Here is a 20,694-nt window from a genome sequence, read left to right on the forward strand (position 1 = left end):
AGCTTATGCATCATTTTTATGGGTGTATGGAATGAACTGCCAGAGGAGGTAGTTGAGGCTGGGACTATTCCATCATATAAAAAACAGTTAGAAAAGTACATGGATAGGACAGGTTCGGAGGGATATGGACCAAACGGCAGCAGGTGCGACTAGTGTAGCTGGGACATGTTGGCCAATGTGGGCAAGTAGGGCCGAAGGGCCTGTTTCCATGATGTATCACTCTATGACTCTATAACAAGAGTGATTAATGGCACACAACATAAGTAAGGCTGACCAATACCTGATATGTCCCAATAGACAATAGAAACATAGACAATAGGTGCAGGAGGAGGCCATTCGGCCCTTCGAGCCAGCACCGCCATTCATTGTGATCATGGCTGATCGTCCCCTATCAAAAACCCATGCCTGCCTTCCCCCCATATCCCTTGACTCCACTAGCCCCTAGAGCTCTATCTAACTCTCTCTTAAATCCATCCAGTGACTTGGCCTCCACTGCCCTCTGTGGCAGGGAATTCCACAAATTCACAACTCTCTGGGTGAAAAAGTTTTTTTCTCACCTCAGTCTTAAATGACCTCCCCTTTATTCTAAGACTGTGGCCCCTGGTTCTGGACTCGCCCAACATTGGGAACATTTTTCCTGCATCTAGCTTGTCCAGTTCTTTTATAATTGTATATGTTTCTATAAGATCCCCCCTCATTCTTCTAAACTCCAGTGAATACAAGCCTAGTCTTTTCAATCTTTCCTCGTAGGACAGTCCCGCCATTTAAGGGATCAATCTCGTAGGTGCAGGAGTAGGCCATTCGGCCCTTCGAGCCAGCACCGCCATTCAATGTGATCATGGCTGATCATCACTAATCAGTACCCCGTATTCCACCATTCAATTCTATGACTATGACATGTCCATTGCTGACACTGTGGGCCGAAGGGCCTGTTCCTGTACTGTATTTATGGAATCAAGGAATATGGGGAGAAGGCAGGAACGGGGTACTGATTGGGGATGATCAGCCATGATCACATTGAATGGCGGTGCTGGCTTGAAGGGCTGGATGGTCTACTCCTGCACCTACCTTCTATGTTTCTATGTGGGTTGGGCAGCATCAGTGGAAGGTGTGGAAGTGGCCTGTGCGCAGACTGCCAAACAGACCATGATGTTTCCAGTGCAGACAGGAAGAGCGGTTCACTATTTGTAGCAGTGCCCCGGGTTATAAATAAAATCGCAACGTTGAGTTGTCGGCTGACAGAAGAACATCTGAGAGGTGGGGGGGGGGGGGACTGGCATCCGGAACACAACCTGACGCCCCCTCACTCCTATGCCCTCTGCATTCAAGTGCCTCACTCATCCTGGGGGCCCTGAGTTAGAATATCTGAAGAAGGATGTGCTGGCTCTGGAGAGGGTCCAGAGGCTTACCAGAATGATCCCAGGAATGAGCGGGTTAACCTATGATGAGCGTTTGACGGAACTGAACCTGTACTCGCTGGAGTTTAGAAGGATGAGAGGGGCGACCTCATTGAAACATACAGAATAATGAAAGAATGGATGTGGAGAGGATGTTTCCACTAGTGGGAGAGTCTAGGACCAGAGATAGACAATAGACAATAGGTGCAGGAGGAGGCCATTTGGCCCTTCGAGCCAGCACCGCCATTCAATGTGATCATGGCTGATCATCCCCAATCAGTACCTCGTTCCTGCCTTCTCCCCATATCCCCTGACTCCACTATTTTTAAGAGCCCTATCTAGCACTCTCTTGAAAGCATCCAGAGAACCTGCCTCCACCGCCCTCTGAGGCAGAGAATTTCAGACTCATCACTCTCTGAGAGATCACAGTCTCAGAATTAAAGGGCGCTCTTTCAGAAAGGAGGTGAGGAGGAACTTCTTTAGACAGAGGGTAGTTAATTTGATCAGAGGGCTGTGGAGGCCAAGTCAGTGGATATTTTTAAGACAACAGAGATAGACAAATTCTTGATTAAAACAAGTGTCGTTATGGGGAGAAGGCAGGAAAATGGGATTAGGAAGCAGAGATCGGCCATGATTGAATGATGGAGCGGACTCGATGGGCCGAATGGCCTAATTCTACTCCTATATCTTGTGAACTTGTGAATGTGGTGCAGCAGAGGAGCAGTGAGAAGGAGTGGGGAGAGGAGAATGTCTTCACAGTAGGCATACTTAGAGGAAGTTCTGCATTGGAACAGTAAAAAGGAGGCGTGAGAAGCAACAGATACTGGAACCATGAGCAAAAAACAAACTGCTGAAGGAACTCAGCGGGTCTCAGTTTCTCCGGCACTTTTACTTTTTTCTCTAGATTCTCTGGTTTTTAGTTTATTAGTTCAGAGATACAGCGCGGAAACGGGGCTTTTGGCTCAGTGAGTCCGCACTAACCAGTGATCACGTGCACTAAAATCATCCTACACACACACGAAGGACAATTTACATTTATACCAAGCCAATCAGCCTGCAAACCTGTACGTCTTTGGAGTGTGGGAGGAAACCGAAAATCTCGGAGAAAACCCACGCAGGTCACGGGGAGAACGTACAACCTCCGTACAGACAGCGCCCGTAGACAGGATCGAACCCGAGACTGCCAAGCATGACGTTTCCAGTGCAGACAGGAAGAGCGGTTCACTATTTGTAGCAGTGCCCCTGTTTATAAATAAAATCGCAACGCTTGAGTTGGCGGCTGAGAGAAGAACATCTGAGAGGGGGGGGGGGGACTGGCATCCGGAACACAACCTGACGCCCCCTCACTCTTATGCCCTCTGCATTCAAGTGCCTCACTCATCCTGGGGGCCCTGAGTTAGAATATCTGAGGAAGGATGTGCTGGCTCTGGAGAGGGATCAGAGGAGGTTTACAAGAATGATCCCAGGAATGAGTGGGTTAACCTATGATGAGCATTTGACGGCACTGGGCCTGTAGTTCAAGTTCAAGTTCAAGTGAGTTTATTGTCATGTGTCCCTGTATAGGACAATGAAATTCTTGCTTTGCTTCAGCACACAGAACATAGTAGGTATATTACTACAGAACAGATCAGTGTGTCCATATACCATAATATAAATATATACACACATGAATAAATAAACTGATAAAGTGCAAATAACAGATAATGGGTTATTAATAATCAGAGTTTTGTCCGAGCCAGGTTTAATAGCCTGATGGCTGTGGGGAAGTAGCTATTCCTGAACCTGGTTGTTGCCGTCTTCAGGCTCCTGTACCTTCTACCTGAAGGTAGCAGGGAGATGAGTGTGTGGCCAGGATGGTGTGGGTCTTTGATGATACTGCCAGCCTTTTTGAGGCAGCGACTGCGATAAATCCCCTCGATGGAAGGAAGGTCAGAGCCGATCATGGACTGGGCAGTGTTTACTACTTTTTGTAGTCTTTTCCTCTCCAGGGTGCTCTAATTGCCGAACCAAGCCATGATGCAACCGGTCAGCATGCTCTCTACTGTGCATCTGTAGAAGTTAGAGAGAGTCTTCCTTGACAAACCGACTCTCCGTAATCTTCTCAGGAAGTAGAGGCGCTGATGAGTTTTCTTGATGATTGCATTAGTGTTCTCGGACCAAGAAAGATCTTCAGAGATGTACACGCCCAGGAATTTGAAGCTCTTGACCCTCTTAGACCTATGTCCTCCAGTCCTCGATTCACCTACTCTGTGCGTCTACCCAATCTATTCATCTCATGATCTTATACACCTCTATAAGATCACCCCTCATCCTCCCACTCTCCAAGGAATACCTCCAAGGAAGGATAGTAACGATGATAAAGGAAACAGGCCATTGTTAGCTGTGGGCCAGGTGAAAACGAGTTACAGGCAATGGGACTCGACCCGAAACGTCGCCTATTCCTTCTCTCCTTAGATGCTGCCTCACCCGCTGAGTTCCTCCAGCATTTCTGTCTACCATGGGACTCAACAAGACAACTATGCAGCTTGTACAATGACTGGGGTGGGGGAGGGACTGAAAGAGAGGGGATGCAAGGGATACTTGAAGTTGTAGAAATCAAAACGCATACCGCTGGGTTGTAAGCTGCCCAAGCGTGTAGTTGTCATGTAGTTAGTTTAAGGGCCTGTCCCACTTTCACGACCTAATTCACGACCTCTGCCGAGTTTGCCCTTGACTCATACTCGCAGCATGGTCTTCACAAGGTCGTAGGTAGGTTGTAGGTAGGCCGTGATGCTAGTCGTAGGTACTCGTGGCATCAAGTGGGTCAGGGCGTTTTTTTCTAGCCTGATGAAAAATGTCCACGAGTAAAAAAGGTTGTGAATTATGTCGTGAAAGTGGGAGAGGCCCTTTATCCATTTCAAGACAAGACTCACACACAAGTCTGTTACATGCAAAACGTGCCACTACCCTTCCTTGCCTCCCTTCAACTATCAACGTGCTTACCTACAACTAAAGAGCGGTCCTGAACTACTATCTAGAGACCCTCGGACTCTCTTTGATCAGACTTTGGTGGACATTATCTTGTACCAAACATTATTCACGTTATACCCTTTATCCTGTATCTGTACACTGCGAATGGCTCGATTGTAATCATGTATTGTCCTTCCACTGACTGGATAGCACGCAACAAAAGCTTTTCACTGTACCTCGGTACACGTGACAACAAACACAACTTATTTCCTTATTCAGCTTCTCCGTAAATAATTCCATCCAGATTCCCTCAGCCTCCCCTGGTCTGCTTGACCCGCTGACCCTGAGCTGGAGAAATGTCCCATCTTGAAACGTCACCCACACCCTTGTCAGTCAATAGACAATAGACAATAGACAAAAGGTGCAGGAGTAGGCCATTCGGCCCTTCAAGCCAGCACCGCCATTCAATGTGATCATGACTGATCATCCCCAATCAGTACCCCGTTCCTGCCTTCTATATTGTCTATTGTTCATTTTAAGATTAAAATAAAAATAATAAAAGACAAACAAAAACATATTATTAAAAATAAATGGATTTGTTCTACAATATTTGGATTCATTCAAAAGGCCGCACTTAATGGCCAAGAAGGCTGCATGCGGCGTTAAGGCCGCAGGTTCCCCACCCCTGACCTAGAGCTTTTCAGCGTACTACATCCAGATCCAGAAGGAATTGGCGACGTTTCGGGTCGAGACCCTTCCTCAGACTTAACACCAAGATGGCGCCCAAGCCAGGCGACTCTGTGCGCTGGTCCTAGAAGCGGATCTGCTATCTCTCGTTTTAATCGCTTCACTCTTTCATACCGCTCAATGCATTCAATGACTCAGTGGATTCGACCATACCATGTGTCCTCGGTACGGTGAAATTCTTTGTTTTGCATACAGTACACTAAGTTATTAGCATACTTTGTGTACTGTATGCGAAACAAAGCCGCAACGTGTAGGGCGCTGACCAAGTTATAAAAGTACTCATTGTAGACCCGATGGTCCCTCTTTCTTCTTGGCAGCACCCACACCAGATCACTCTTTGTTCTCTGTGCTTTGTTCTCCCCCTCACCAGCCAACTTGTCCCAGCTACACTCGTCCCACCTCCCTGCGTTTGGCCCATATCCCTCTAAACCTGTCCTATCCATGTACCTGTCCAAATGTTTAATAAATGTTGCGATTATCCCTGCCTCAACTACGGACAAAGGAGGAGGACTGACTGAACGTTATTGCCTTCCGCAACAGTGAAGAATGTTGATCCCACTGTGGTGGATGTTCACGTTGTATTCTATTGTGTATTGTGATCTTTTGATTGTGTGGCTGCATGGTAAATCAAATTGCACTGTACCTTAATTGGTGCATGTGGCAATAAATGTGAACTAGAACTTGAACTCCTCCAGCAGCTTGTTCCATATACCCACCACCAATAAGGAGTAAGCCATTTAGAACGGAGACGAGGAAACACTTTTTCTCACAGAGAATGGTGAGTCTGTGGAATTCTCTGGCTCACAGGGCGGTGGAGGCCGGTTCTCTGGATGCTTTCAAGAGAGAGCTAGATAGGGCTCTAAAAGATAGCTGAGTCAGGGGATATGGGGAGAAGGCAGGAACGAGGTACTGATTGGGGATGATCAGCCATGATCACATTGAATGGCGGTGCTGGCTCGAAGGGCCGAATGGCCTACTCCTCCTGCACCTATTGTCTATTGTCACCCTTTATGTCAAAAGGTTACCCCTCAGATTTCTGTTAAATCTTTCCCCACTCACCTTAAACCTATGTCCTCTGGTTATTGATTCCCCTACTCTGGGCAAGAGACTGGGTAAGATCTATTCCTCTTATGATTTTGTACACCTCTGTAAGATCACCCCTCATCCTCCTGAACTTCAAGGAATAGAGACCTTGCCCGCTCAACCTCTCCCTGTAGCTCAGACCGTCGAGTCCTGGAAACATCCTCGTAAATCTTCTCTGCACCCTTTCCAGTTTTGACAACATGTTTTCCAGATCTGAACACAGTACTCTAACACAATACCCTGAATGTGGCCTCACCAACGTCTTGTATAACTGCAACCTTTCCATAGAGCTCAGCCGAAAGTTCTTAAACATCTATGTCTTCCCTCTTCACGAGTCTTCCTTCTGATTAAACAGCAGTGTGTGTGTGTGTGTCCCCTTCCTCTCCTTCCACAGTGACCGAGTTCTGGGTGAGCGTGCAGAAGACAGAAGCGGCAGAGAGGTGCAACCTCCACGGCACGTACATCCTGAAAGCGGACAAGGAGAGCTTGCTACTGAAGGACACCAAGACCAACGAAGTTCTGTACAACTGGCCATACAAGCTGCTGCGTCGCTACGGACGGGATATGGTAATCTTGGGAGTCTCCCTTCTTGCATATCGTTGATTCCAGGGGGCGGAAATCCTGGGGGGTACGGGGGGGGGGGTCATTCCCCCCCCCCCCCGCTTTGAGAGGTGGGGGACATTCCCCCCCCCCCCCCCTCTGCATGTTTTGTAATCCGGACTTAATCAGCCGCTTTCTAAGGACTGAATCGGCCCGTTCGCGGGGCCTTTCATCGCCCGGCGCGGCTTAAAATCAAACTGCTGCATCGAGGCAATCGAGGCTCCCGATGTTGAAGCCCCCGCCGCCTGATGAAAGGCCCCGTGAACGGGCCGATTCAAGCCCCACGATTCGGGGCGGACGAAGCTGCTGTTGCTGGAGTTCGGAGTCGGTCAACAACCAGGCCAGCTCCCGATGTTACCGTCTACAGGGCCCACCACCAAAGCCTCGCCTGTGTGCACATGCGCGCGCGGCCGCCAAAAAATTGTGTTCCCCGCATGTTTTGATAGCGATTTCTGTACCTGGCCGATTCTCTGGAAAGCTGTAAGGAACCATGTTACAAAGAGACAAAGTCTCCGAAACATACAGTGAGCGTTTGACGCCCCTGGGCCTGTACTCGCTGGAGCTTAGTAGGATGAGGGGAAACCTCATTGAAACTTACTGGATAGTGAAAGGCCTGGATGTGGAGACGATGTTTCAGAATTAAAGGACGTACAAGGAGATGAGATGGAATGTCTTTAGTCAGAATGCAGTGAATTACCACGTACGGCTGTCAAGGCCAAGTCAGTTGATATCTTTAAGGCAGAGATTGACATATTCCTGATTTGCACGAATGTCAGGGGTTGTTGTGAGAAGACAGGAGAATGGGATTAGGAGGGAGAGATAGATCAGCCATGACTGAGTAGACTTGATGGATCGAATGGCCTAATTCTGCTCCTATCACTTATAAACAGCCTTGGTTTTAGCTGAGTGGGTCCCAAGTTTTAAATCCTTAATCAAACTGGTATCCATTGACCAAGTTATTGATCTTAGAGTAATACAGCATGGTAACAGGCTCTTCAGCCCAAATCAGCCATGCTAACCCAGATGCCCTATTTAAGCTAGTCTGATTTACAATTTCACAAATTCACAAATTATAGGAATAGAATTAGGTCATTCGGCCCATCGAGTCTACTCCACCATTCAATCATGGCTGATGCCAGCCTCCTAATCCCATCTTCTTGCCTTCTCCCCATAAACCTTGACACCCGTTCTAATCAAGAATTTGTCTATCTCTACCTCCGTGTGCATCTTCTCCAGGTGCTCTGGTTTCCTCCTACACTCCAAAGACGTACATGTTTGTAAGTTAATTTGGCTTCGGTAACAATTGTAAATTGTCGCTAGTGTGTGTAGGATGGTGCGAGTGTACGTGGATCGCTGGTCGGCGCAGACTTCAGCATTTTGTGTCTACCTAGGGATATTCAGTATGTGGGAGGTCGTGTGTCACAAATCTGATTGATTTTTTTGGAAGACGTATCCAAAAAGGTTGATGAAGGCAGAGCTGTAGATGTTGTGTACATGGACTTCAGTAAGGCATTCGACAAGGTGCCACATGGTAGGCTGCTCTGGAAGGTTAGATCGCATGGGATCCAAGGAGAGATAGCTGAATGGATAGCAAATTGGCTCCATGGAAGGAAGCAGAGGGTGATGGTGGAAGGTTGCTTCACAGACTGGAGGCCTGTGACTAGTGGTGTGCCTCAGGGTTCGGTGCTGGGCCCGTTACTGTTTGACATCTACATCAATGATTTGGATGAGAACATACAGGGCAAGATTAGCAAGTTTGCTGATGATACAAAAGTGAGTGGTTTTGCAGATAGTGAAGATGGTTGTGAACGATTGCAGCAGGATCTGGATCGATTGAGGAATGGTTGATGGAATTTAACACAGAGAAGTGTGAGGTGTTGCATTGTGGGACGTCGTTCAAGGGCAGGACCTACACAGTGAATGGTAGGCCTCTGGGTGTAGAGCAGAGGGATCTAGGAGTACAGGTGCATGGTTCCTTGAAGGTCGAGTCGCAGGTAGATAAGGTGGTCAAAAAAGCTTTTGGCACTTTGACCTTCATCAGTCAGAGTATTGAGTGTAGAGGTTGGGAGGTCATGTTGCAGTTGTATAAGACGTTGGTGAGGCCGCATTTAGAATATTGTGTTCGGTTCTGGGCACCGTATTATAGGAAAGATATTGTCAAGCTTGAAAGGGTTCAGAAATATTTACGAGGATGTTGCCAGGACTAGAGGGTGTGAGTTATAGGCAGAGGTTGAGTAGGCTGGGTCTCTATTCCTTCGAGCGCAGGAAGATGAGGGGTGATCTTATCGAGGTGTGTAAAATCATGCGAGGAATAGATTGGGTAGATGCACATAGTCTCTTGCCGAGAGTAGGGGAATCGAGGACCAGAGGCCAAAGGTTGATTTCTCTACCTTGTAGTAACCCTTCCGTTCCGTCTCTCCGTCCCTCGCTCAACCTAGTTCTCCGACTAGTTCCATTGTCCTCCTGATTAAATGTACTGATTGTATGCCTTGTTGTCACCTTCCCCTCAGCCAACAATGTACCATTGTACATGTCCTTGATCGTCGTCTGTTTTGATCTGACGTATTCATATCTCTACTCCTTCCATATCTCTAGTCTCCCTCTCCCCTGATTCTCAGTCTGAAGAAGGGTCTTGACCAGAAACATCACCTATTCCTTCTCTCCAGAGATGCTGCCTGTCCCTCTGAATTACTCCCAACATTTTGTGTCTATCTTCGGTGTAAACCAGCATCTGCACCTCCTTCCTACACATACTATACACGAGTATGATCAAGCCATAGGTACAACAGGTAGTGCAATAAAAAATGAGCGGGCAGATACAGTACTTAGTTTAATTTATTATTGTCATGTGTCATTTGAAACATATAAAATTGTTAAGGGCTTGGACATGCTAGAGGCAGGAAACATGTTCCCGAGTTTAAGAAGGAACTTCCTTCGCTCCATAGATGCTGCTGCACCCGCTGAGTTCCTCCAGCAGTTTTGTCTACCAAACATGTTCCCGATGTTGGGGGAGTCCAGAACCAGGGACCACAGTTTAAGAATAAGGAGTAAGCCGTTTAGAACGGAGACGAGGAAACACTTTTTCTCACAGAGAGTGGTGAGTCTGTGGAATTCTCTGTCTCAGAGGGCGGTGGAGGCAGGTTCTCTGGATGCTTTCAAGAGAGAGCTAGATAGGGCTCTTGAAGATAGCGGAGTCAGGGGATATGGGGAGAAGACAGGAACGGGGTACTGATTGGGGATGATCAGTCATGATCACATTGAATGGCGGTGCTGGCTCGAAGGCCGAATGGCCTACTCCTGCACCTATTGTCTATTGTGTACCAAGTTTAACTGAAAAGTTTTTGTTTGCGTGCTGTGTTGTCAAAGAAAAGACTAAAGATCGGCACAAAGTGCTGGAGCAATTTAGCGGGTCAGGCATCATCTCTGGAGAAAAGGAACAGGTGACGTTTTAGGTCAGAATCCTGCTTGCAGAAGGCAGGAGAAGCTAGAGGTCATGTTTTTCAGCCTCCTGGTGCTTCTTCCCAATGGTAGTGGTGAGATATGTGTGTGATCAGGGTGGTGTGAGATTTTGATGATATGAATCCAAAGGAATTTATTTGGAGTATTGCATGCAGTTCTGGTCACCCCATTATAGGAAGGATGTAGGGGCTTTGGAAAGTGTGTTTAGTTTAGTTTAGATGTACACAGCGGGAACTGGCCCTCCGTCCCACCGAGTCCGCGCCGACCAGCGATCCCCACACACTAACACTATCCTACACGCAAAGGACAATTTTACATTTATACCAAGCCAATTAACCTACACACCTGCACGTCTTTGGAGTGTGCGAGGAAACCGAAGATCTCGGAGAAAACCCACGTGGTCACAGGGAGAACGCACAAACTCCGTTCAGACAGCGCCCGTAGTCGGGATTGAATACGGTTCTCCGGCGCAGTAAGGCATGGAAGGCATGTTTTCCACAGGAAATCCATTATCGATGATTAAAACCATATAACCATATAATAACCATATAACAATTACAGCACGGAAACAGGCCATCTCGACCCCTCTAGTCCGTGCCGAACACATAATCTCCCCTAGTCCCATATACCTGCGCTCAGACCATAACCCTCCATTCCTTTCCCATCCATATAACTATCCAATTTATTTTTAAATGATAAAAACGAACCTGCCTCCACCACCTTCACTGGAAGCTCATTCCACACAGCTACCACTCTCTGAGTAAAGAAGTTCCCCCTCATGTTACCCCTAAACTTCAGTCCCTTAATTCTCAAGTCATGTCCCCTTGTTTGAATCTTCCCTACTCTCAGTGGGAAAAGCTTTTCCACGTCAACTCTGTCTATCCCTCTCATCATTTTAAAAACCTCTATCAAGTCCCCCCTTAACCTTCTGCGCTCCAAAGAATAAAGCCCTAACTTGTTCAAAACGAACTACGAGCAAGCAATAAATCTTTTCTACGCAATTCCGGATCCTCCCAAGTTCCTAAACTCACTTTTCTTTCATTGCTGACCCTGAAAGATGTGAGTAGTTTCTGATCAACAATTTAAATGTTTCAGCAGAATAGAACATAGAACAGTACAGTGCAGGAACAGGCCCTCGTGTACAGACAGAGAAGATTAGTTGGTCTTGGCATCATGTTCTGCACTGACACTGTGGACAAAGGGTGTGTTCCTGTCCTGCGCTTAGTTTATTGTCACGTGTACAAGGTACAGTGAAAAGCTTTTGTTGCGTGCTATCCAGTCAGCGGAAAGACAATACATGATTACAATCTTGCCGCCCGCAGTGTACATGGAAACGTGTTCCTGATGTTGGGGGAGTCCAGAACCAGGGGCCATAGTTTAAGAATAAGGGGCAAGCCAATTAGAACGGAGATGAGGAAAAACTTTTTCACACAGAGAGTTGTGAGTCTGTGGAATTCTCTGCCTCAGAGGGAGGTGGAGGCCGGTTCTTTGGATGCTTTCAAGAGAGTTAGATGGGGCTCTTGTAGATAACAGAGTCAAGGGATATGGGGAGAAGGCAGGAATGGGGTACTGATTGTGGATGATCAGCCATGATCACATTGAATGGTGGTGCTGGCTCGAAGGGCCGAATGGCCTACTCCTGCACCTATTGTCTATTGTACAGAAACATGATAAATGGAATAACGTTTAGTACAAGATTATGCCAATAAAGTCTGATCAAAGATAGAGATAGTCTGAGGGTCTCCAATGAGGTAGATAGTAGTTCAGGACCGCTCTCTAGTTGTTGGTAGGATGGTTCAGTAACCTGATAACAGCTGGGAAGAAATTGTCCCTGAATCTGGAGGTGTATAGTTTCTCACTGTTCACGGCCCACGTGTCTGTGCTGAATCTGATGCAAGTCTGAAGAAGGGTCTCGACCCGAAACGTTGCCCATTACTTCTCTCCAGAGATGCTGCCTCACCTGCTGGGTCCCTCCAGCATTTTGTGTCTACTGCCAAATTAAACAAATCCCTTCTGCCTGCACGTAATCCATATCCCTCCATATCGATTTTTGTATCTAAAAGCTTCTTAAACGTCTCGTATCTGCTTCCGCCACCATCCCTGGCAGTGTATTACAGGCACCCATCACTCAGTGTAAAAACACAAAGAATTTGCCCTGCACATCTCCTTTAAACTTTCCCCCCATCTGCTATGCCCTCTAGTAGTTGACATTTCTACCTGGCAGAAAAGGTTCTGAAGAGAACAAAAAGTTTGTGATAAATAGGCCAAAGTCATCATGGATTTGTGAAGGGGAGATCTTGCCTGACAAATCTGCTGGAATTAGATAGCAAGACAGACAAAGGAGTCTGTAAATAGCAGGACAGATCAAGTGGATGTTGTTTACCTAGATTTTCAGAAAGCCTTTGATAAGGTGACACACGTGAGGCTGCTAAGGAAGATGAGAGCCCACGGTATCAAAGGGCAGATACTAGCATGGATAGCAGGTTGGCTGGATGGCAGAAGACAAAGAGTGGCTATAAAGGGAGCTTTTTCTGCTTGGCTGCCAGTGACTAGTGGAGGGTCGGTGCTGGGGCCGCTACTCTTCACGTTGTATATTAATGATTTGGACGAGGGGATTGAAGGCTTTGTGGCCAAGTTTGCGGATGATACGAAACTAGGTGATGGGGCAGGTAGTGTAGAGAAAGCAGGGACTCTGCAGAATGACTTGGACAGGTTGTGGAGAGTGGGCAGAGAAGTGGCAGATGGAATATAGTGTAACAAAGTGTGGAGTCGTGCATTTTGTTGGTAGGAATAAAGATGTAGACTATTTTCTAATTGGGGAGAGAATCCAGAAATTGGAGGTGCAAAGAGAATTGGGAGCTGGTGCAGGATTCCCCAAAAGTCGAATCGGTAGTAAAGAAAGCAAATCCAATGGCAGTATTTATTTTAAGAGGACTAGTATACAAAAACAGGGATGTAATGCTGAGGCTCTATAAGTCATCAGTCAGGCCACATTTGGAATATTGTGAGCAATACCTGAGGAAGGATGTGCTGGCTCTGGAGAGGGTCCAGAGGAGGTTTACAACAATGATCCCAGATATAAGTGGGTTAACATACGATGAGCATTTGATGGCACTGGGCCTGTACTCGCTGGAGTTTAGAAGGAAGGGGGGGACCTCATTGAACCGTACCAAATAGTGAAAGGCTTGGAGAGTGGATGTGGAGAAGATGTTTCCACTAGTGGGAGAGTCTAGGACCAAACGTCATAGCCTCAGAATTAATAGACAATAGCTGCAGGAGTAGGCCATTCGGCCCTTCGAGCCAGCACCGCCATTCAATGTGATCATGGCTGATCATCCCCAATCAGTACCCCGTTCCTGCCTTCTCCCCATATCCCTTGACTTCGCTATCTTTAAGAGCCCTATCTAGCTCTCTTTTGAAAGTATCCAGTGAACCGGCCTCCACCGCCCTCTGAGGCAGAAAATTCCACAGATTCGCAACTCTCTGGGTGAAATCGTTTTTCCTCATCTCCATTCTAAATGGCATACCCTTTATTCTTAAACTGTGGCCCCTGGTTCTGGACTTCCCCAATATCGGGAACATGTTTCCTGACTCTAGCATGTCCAATCCCTTAATAATCTTATATGTTTCAATAAGATCTCCTCTCATCCTTCTAAAATCCGGAGTATACAAGCCCAGTAGCTCCATTCGTCAACATATGACAGTCCAGCCATCCCTAGGAATTAACCTATGCTGCAATCCCTCAATAGCAAGAATGTCCTTCCTCAAATTTGGAGAACAAAACTGCACACAATACTCCAGGTGTGGTCTCACTAGGGCACTGTACATCTGCAGAAGGGCCTCTTTGCTCCTACACTAAACTCCTCTTGTTATGAAGGCCAACATGCCATTAGCTTTGTTTACTGCCTGCTGTACCTGCATGCTTACTTCCAGGGACTTCTTCTTGCATATGGCGTGCATAGCCTAAAGTTGTAGGACAACTTGTTCTATTTGATCTTATTTGATTGTGCACGCCGGGTTGAATACAATCTTCCACCCCGACTGATGTACAAGAACACCCAGATCTCGTTGTACTTTCCCTTTTCCTAACTTGACACCATTCAGGTATTAATCTGCCTTCCTTATTTTTGCCACCAAAGTGGATAACCTCACTTTTACCCGCATTAAACTTCATCTGCCATGTACCTGTCCACTCACCCAACCTGTCCAAGTCACCCTGCATCCTCCTCACAGTTCACACTGCCACCCAGCTTTGTGTCATCTGCAAATTTGCTAATGTTATTTTAAGAAGGAGATAAGGAGGAATTTCTTTAGTCAGAGGGTGGTGAATCTGTGCAATTCTTTGCCACAAAATGCTGTGGAGACAAATTCAATGGACATTGTTAAGGCAGAGATAGATAGATTCTAGATAGAAGCAGGAGAATGGGATCAGGAGGGAGAGATAGATCAGCCATGATTCAATGGCAGAGTGGAGTTGATTGAACGAATGGCCTACATCTGCTCCTATCCCTTATGACTTTATGAAAGCAGTTCTGAATGATAAATGTAATCTTCCAAGGCTAATAAACTGTGTAGAAAGGAGCTGCAGATGCTGGTTTAAACCGAAAAGCTGGAGTAGCTGGCATCAAGTTGGGAAAAGGGGAAGTACAACGGAATCTGTGGGTCCTTGTACATCAGTCTATGAAGGTAGGCATGCAGGTACAGCAGGCAGTGAAGAAAGCGAATGGCATGCTGGCCTTTAGAACAAGAGGAATCGAATATAGGAGCAAAGAGGTCCTTCTGCAGTTGTATAGAGCCCTAGTGAGACCACACCTGGAGTATTGTGTGCAGTTTTGGTCCCCTAATATGAGGAAGGACATTCTTGCTTTTGAGGGAGTGCAGCGTAGGTTTACAAGGTTAATTCCCGGGATGGCTGGGCTGTCATATGCTGAGAGAATGGAGCAGCTGGGCTTGTACACTCTGGAGTTTAGAAGGATGAGAGGATATCTCATTGAAACATATAAGATTGGTAAGGGTTTGGACACACTAGAGGCAGGAAACATGTTCCCGATGTTGGATGAGTCAAGAACTAGGGGCCACAGTTTAAGAATAAGGAGTAAGCCATTTCGAACAGAGAGTGGTGAGTCTGTGGAATTCTCTGCCTCAGAGGGCAGTGGAGGCCGGTTCTCTGGATGCGTTCAAGAGAGAGCTAGATAGGGCTCTTAAAAATAGCGGAGACAGGGTATATGGGGAGAAGGCAGGAACAGGGTACTGATTGGGGATGATCAGCCATGATCACATTGAATGACGGTGCTGGCTCGAAGGGCCAAATGGCCTACTCCTGCACCTATTGTCTATTGTAACTCAGCGGGTCAGGCAGCATCTATGGAGAAAATGAATAGGTGACGTTTCGGGTCAAGACCCTTCTTCAAACTGGAGAAGTCTGAAGAAGGGTCTCAACCCCAAACATCACCTATTTCTTTTCTCCATAGATGCTGCCTGACCCGCTGAGTTAGTCTATTTTTGTGTCTATCTACAAATAAACTGAATAAAAGCTGTTTAAAATATGATTGGGTGGTGAATATTTGGAATTTTTTGCCACAGAAGGCTGTGGAGGCCAAGCCAGTGGATATTTTTAAGGCAGAGATAGAAAGATTCTTGATCAGTACGGGTGTCAGGGGTTATGGGAGAAGAAAGGAGAATGGGGTGAGGAGGGAGAGATAGATCAGTCATGATTGAATGGCGGAGTAGACAAATGGCCTAATTCTTCTCCTATTACTTATGATCTTATGAAGGGAATATTAACATTTTTCACCGTTATCAAAGAGGCTCCTATTCTTTTTTTCAGTGATCCGGTTAGTTTTCTTGCAATTTCTTGGTTGGCAACTGAATATAACTGACTGCAACATTACACGTTTCTTTACATTTTGATGCATTTTTCCGCCTAAGATAGACACCTAAGATAGCGGAGAATTGGTGCATTTTTCCACCTAAGATAGCGGAGTCAGGGGATATGGGAAGAAGGCAGGAACTGATTGGGGATGATCAGCCATGATCACATTGAATGGCGGTGCTGGCTCGAAGGGCCGAATAGCCTACTCCTGCACCTATTGTCTATTGTCTAAAGCATCTTAACCGCCACTAACATTACAGCCTCCTCCAACACCCTGTAATCGGGTGCCAGACCTCTTTATGTAAAAGAAAACACCCGCACCTCTCTTTTAAATTTTGATCCTCTCACTTTAAAGCTACGCCCTCTTGACTTTGACCTTTCCACCCTGCGAAAAGGTGCTGGCTCTCTTCCTTATCTATGCCTCACATCATTTTATACAATTCCATCAGGTCTCCCCACAGACTCTGGCGTTCTAGAGAAAAGGGGCGGCACTGTGGCGCAGCGGTAAAGTTGCCGGCAGGGGCCCGGGTTCGATCCTGACTGCGGGTTCTGTCTGTACAGAGTTTATCCGTTCTCCCCGTGACCTGCGGGGGTTTCTCTCCATGGGCTCCGGTTTCCGCCCACACTCCAAAGACGTGCAGGTTTGTTGGGCTAATTAGCTTGGGTAAATTGTCCCCAGTGTTGGGATCGCTGGTCGGCGCAGACTCGTTGGGCCGAAGGGCTTGTTTCCGCTCTGTATCTTTAAACTAAACTAAACCCCTCGCCCTCAACCGCACGTTGGGGGAACAGACCCAACGGGTCTGCACTTGGTCTAGTATACTCTGTGTGTGTATGTGTGTGTGTTGTTTTGCATGTGTAACGTATCTCCTCGAAAACCTCCTAACATAGAAAATAGGGTCAGGAGGAGGCCATTCGAGCCAGCACCGCCATTCATTGTGATCACGGCTGATCGTCCCCTATCAATAACCCGTGCCTGCCTTCTCCCCATCTCCCTTGATTCCACCAGCCCATAGAGCTCTATCAAATCCTTAAACCCATCCAGTGATTTGGCCTCCACTGCCCTCTGTGGCAGGGAATTCCACAAATTCACAACTCTCTGCGTGAAAAAGTCTTAAATGGCCTCCCCTTTATTCTAAGATTGTGACCCCTGGTTCTGGACTCGCCCAACATTGGGAATGACTACGGACTGTCAAAGCTGCCACAGCCAGACATAAAAACTGTTTTTATCCACGAGTAGTTGCTCTACTCAACAGCCAAAAATCTGTAGCCTCCCTTTGATCTGGTATTTTGTTGGTTCACATGCTTGATCAATGGTGTTTTATCATTAATGTTTTATTATTATTAATGTTTAGTGTTTTCTGTGTCATTGGTAACTGTCACTGTATGTCATGTTGTTACTTGTGGGCGGAGCACCAAGGCAAATTCCTTGTATGTGAATACTTGGCCAATAAACTCACTTACTTTTTCCTGCACATTGGGAACATTTTTCCTCCTTGTATAATATTCGACATTAAATGATGTTGCTGTGCCTTATTCCACTCCCGTCACTGAGTTTTCTTGTGTTTGGCAGGTCATGTTTTCCTTCGAGGCCGGGCGGCGCTGTGATTCCGGTCCGGGCAACTTCACCTTCGAGACCAAGCACGGCAACGACGTCTTCCTGATTGTGGAGAGCAACATCCAGGAGCAGAAGGCCCAGGCGGAGGAGAACCATCGGGGTCTTCACCTCTTGGAACCCGGGGACCGGAGCGGCTCGTCGGACTCGCTCACCACGGAGCCGTCTCCTCCGAGCTCGGTGGGGACGAGCGCCGGCTCCGGGGCCAAGGGAAGCCCTGGCGGCCGAGCCGGTGGCGGGATGGGACCGCCGGCGAAAACGGAGCAAGCGGGAAATAGGGGCGTGGAGGAGAAAGACCTGACCAAGCACCTGAAGACCCGCAGCCTGCCCGACCCCCCGAAGCTGGGGCCGCCGACCCCACCGCGATCCCCTGTGCCCAAGCACATGGCCAACTCCGACCCCAGCTCCATCTACTCTGACCCGCTGGACGCCATTAGCAAGCGTAGCTCGGACTGCCCGTACTCCGATCCGCTGGACAGCATCCCCAAGGACCCCGCCGGGATCCACCCTCCACCCCGCCTGGGCTCCAAGGAGCGGAGGGGCGCGGAGCCTCTGTACGCGGACATATACGAGCGGGTGAACTATGACCTCTCCCGGGCGGCAGTCTCCGCCCCGAGGTCGGACGAGCACATCTACGACGAGCCTGAGGGCCGGGCCTTCCAACATCTACCCGAGGGCAGGGCCCCTCAACCCCTCCCTGCGACCGCCAACATCTACGACCAGGCCAAGCAGCAAGGGGGACCGGATTCCTGGAAAGATAAGGCATCCTGCGCTTCCTCCCCAAAACATTATGTGCTACCTCCCCCGAGGGGCGGCGAGAAGTCGATTGGCAAACCTCAGAAGCCCAAGTCCAAACCATTGCCTGCGCCCAAACCACCCAACAGGTTGTACGCGAAGGACTCGAAAGAGGTTGGAAAGGAACAGGCCAACCCCGGGACCGAGAGGTCAATGGTCAAGAACAACTTTAACAGCTCAAATAACTGTATTTACAGCAAGGTTGTGAAGAACAAAAAAACAGAAAAAGAGGTGTCCGTTGATGAATTCACCATTAACCAGGACTCTGTTTACGAAGATCTGGGGAACCTCTGATGGGCCCCATCTCGAATTAATTTGGGGTCTTGGAAACAGAATGTGCTTCTTTGCAGAGGAGATTAGTCTAACCTGGCATCATGTTCCAGCATGGACATTGTGGGCCGAAGGGCCTGTTCCTGTTCTGTACTGTTCTGTGTTCTTTGTCCACCTCGTTTTCCAAAGATCCCGGGCACTGCCTTAAACAAGGATAAAGCATTGGGCTGTCCTGTACGAACAGCCAAAACAGGGATGGCCAAGGTTGTTCTTGTTTTTCTTCAAGAGTCAAGAGTGTTTTATTGTCATATGTCCCAGACAGAAGAACAAAATTCTTACTAGCAGCAGCACGGCAGAATATGTAAACATAATACTCTGTAACTACTGTCCCTCTGTTCGGCATGCCAGCAAAAAGCAGATATGTCTTAGACACTCTGATTATAGAAAATGTTGGATCGGCGCGGACCCGGTGGGCCGAAGGGCCTGTTTCCGCGCTGTATCTCTAAACTAAAAGGAGTAAGGTACCTTTTTAAATGTGAAAGTCCAATTTTTGATTTCAATGTGCTTTTGCTCAGCCTCTCTCAGATCAGCATTTACATGCATGACCAAGGCTGGGTTAATGAACAACTGTTTTAATTTCTGTCAGTCATCCACTTGCCCACCTCTCAATCCCAGTTCTGTGCAACGGTGTGGAATCAGGTCGTGAGTGGAAGGAGCAGAATTAGGCCATTCGGCCCATCGTCCACTCCGCCATTCAATCACGGCTGATCCATCTCTCCCTGCTAACCCCATTCTCCTGCCTTCTCCCCGTAACCCCGTGACACTCTTTCCAGGAACGGCTTCCCGGAGAGCTCACGTTAGGTCAGAGGTTTGACGCTTGGCGGCGAGCTCATGGTTGACTGGACTGCGACGAAGGCGACGGGGGTGGGAGGCGGAGAAGAAGGAGGAGGAAACAGATCTCCTTGGAAAGATGCATGAGAGAGAGAGAGGGAGAGTCCACTTTGTGGAGGTAGATGTGCCAGAAGGAACTGCAGATGCTAGTTTAACACCGAAGATAGACACAAAATGCTGGAGTTGACACGAAACGTCGCCCATTCCTTTTATCCAGAGATGCTGCCTGTCCCACAGAGTTACTCCATCTTTTCGTGCCTATCGTCATGGAAGATGTTTCCTGACACCGCACAACCACAATGGAAGGCTGTGCAAATGGTGACAGTGACCTTGGCAGGAGACCTTTTATCCACAAACTACTTATGGTGTAAGAGAACAGGGTACTCTCCAAATACCTGCTGTAAAGATTATTTTTATGTATTAAAAATAACAGTTTATAAAGATTTAGATTTTTTTTATTAACTAAACTCTTTCTTTGACTGTTGTGTATTCTGAAGCTGTTAATTATTTGTAAAAATCGTCCATTTATAAAGATGTGTGAATTTGTTCAGTTCATCTGGTTTCTCCGTGTTGTCATCTTGATTCATAGCGTAGCTGCACACATTAGCCGAGCCCGCATCAGTTCCTCCTCTCCCTTCTTCCGCTTCCCCTTATGGTCTGCGTAGGAGGGAACAGCAGATGCTTGTTTACACCGAAGATAGACACGAAATGCTGGAGTAACTCAGCGGGACAGGCAGCATCTCTAGAGAGAAGGAATGTTGGGGGAGTCCAGAACCAGGGGCCACAGTTTAAGAATAAGGGGTAAGCCATTTAGAACGGAGACGAGAGAGTGGTGAATCTGTGGAATTCTCTGCCTCAGGAGGGCGGTGGAGGCAGGTTCTCTGGATGCTTTCAAGAGAGAGCTAGATAGGGCTCTTAAAATTAGCGGAGTCAGGGGATATGGGGAGAAGGCAGGAACAGGGTACTGATTGGGGATGATCAGCCATAATCATATTGAATGGCGGTGCTGGCTCGAAGGG

At 47.6% G+C, this 20,694-nt stretch overlaps 1 protein-coding gene across 2 annotated transcripts in view; it reads left to right on the plus strand.

Annotated features, from left to right (window-relative positions):
- Positions 1 to 20,228, plus strand: part of dok1 (docking protein 1) — an 80,032-nt gene extending 59,804 nt beyond the window's left edge. For both annotated transcript variants that reach the window (XM_033035794.1, XM_033035785.1), the window contains exons 4-5: positions 6,571 to 6,743; positions 17,678 to 20,228. In XM_033035794.1, coding sequence (XP_032891685.1) covers positions 6,571 to 6,743; positions 17,678 to 18,808 — 1,304 coding nt within the window. In that variant the 3' untranslated portion in view covers positions 18,809 to 20,228. The remainder of the gene's footprint in view (positions 1 to 6,570; positions 6,744 to 17,677) is intronic.
- The last annotated feature ends 466 nt before the right edge of the window (positions 20,229 to 20,694 follow it).

The sequence above is a fragment of the Amblyraja radiata genome, chromosome 1 (assembly GCF_010909765.2).
Source record: "Amblyraja radiata isolate CabotCenter1 chromosome 1, sAmbRad1.1.pri, whole genome shotgun sequence".
NCBI classification, from domain to species: Eukaryota; Metazoa; Chordata; class Chondrichthyes; order Rajiformes; family Rajidae; genus Amblyraja; species Amblyraja radiata.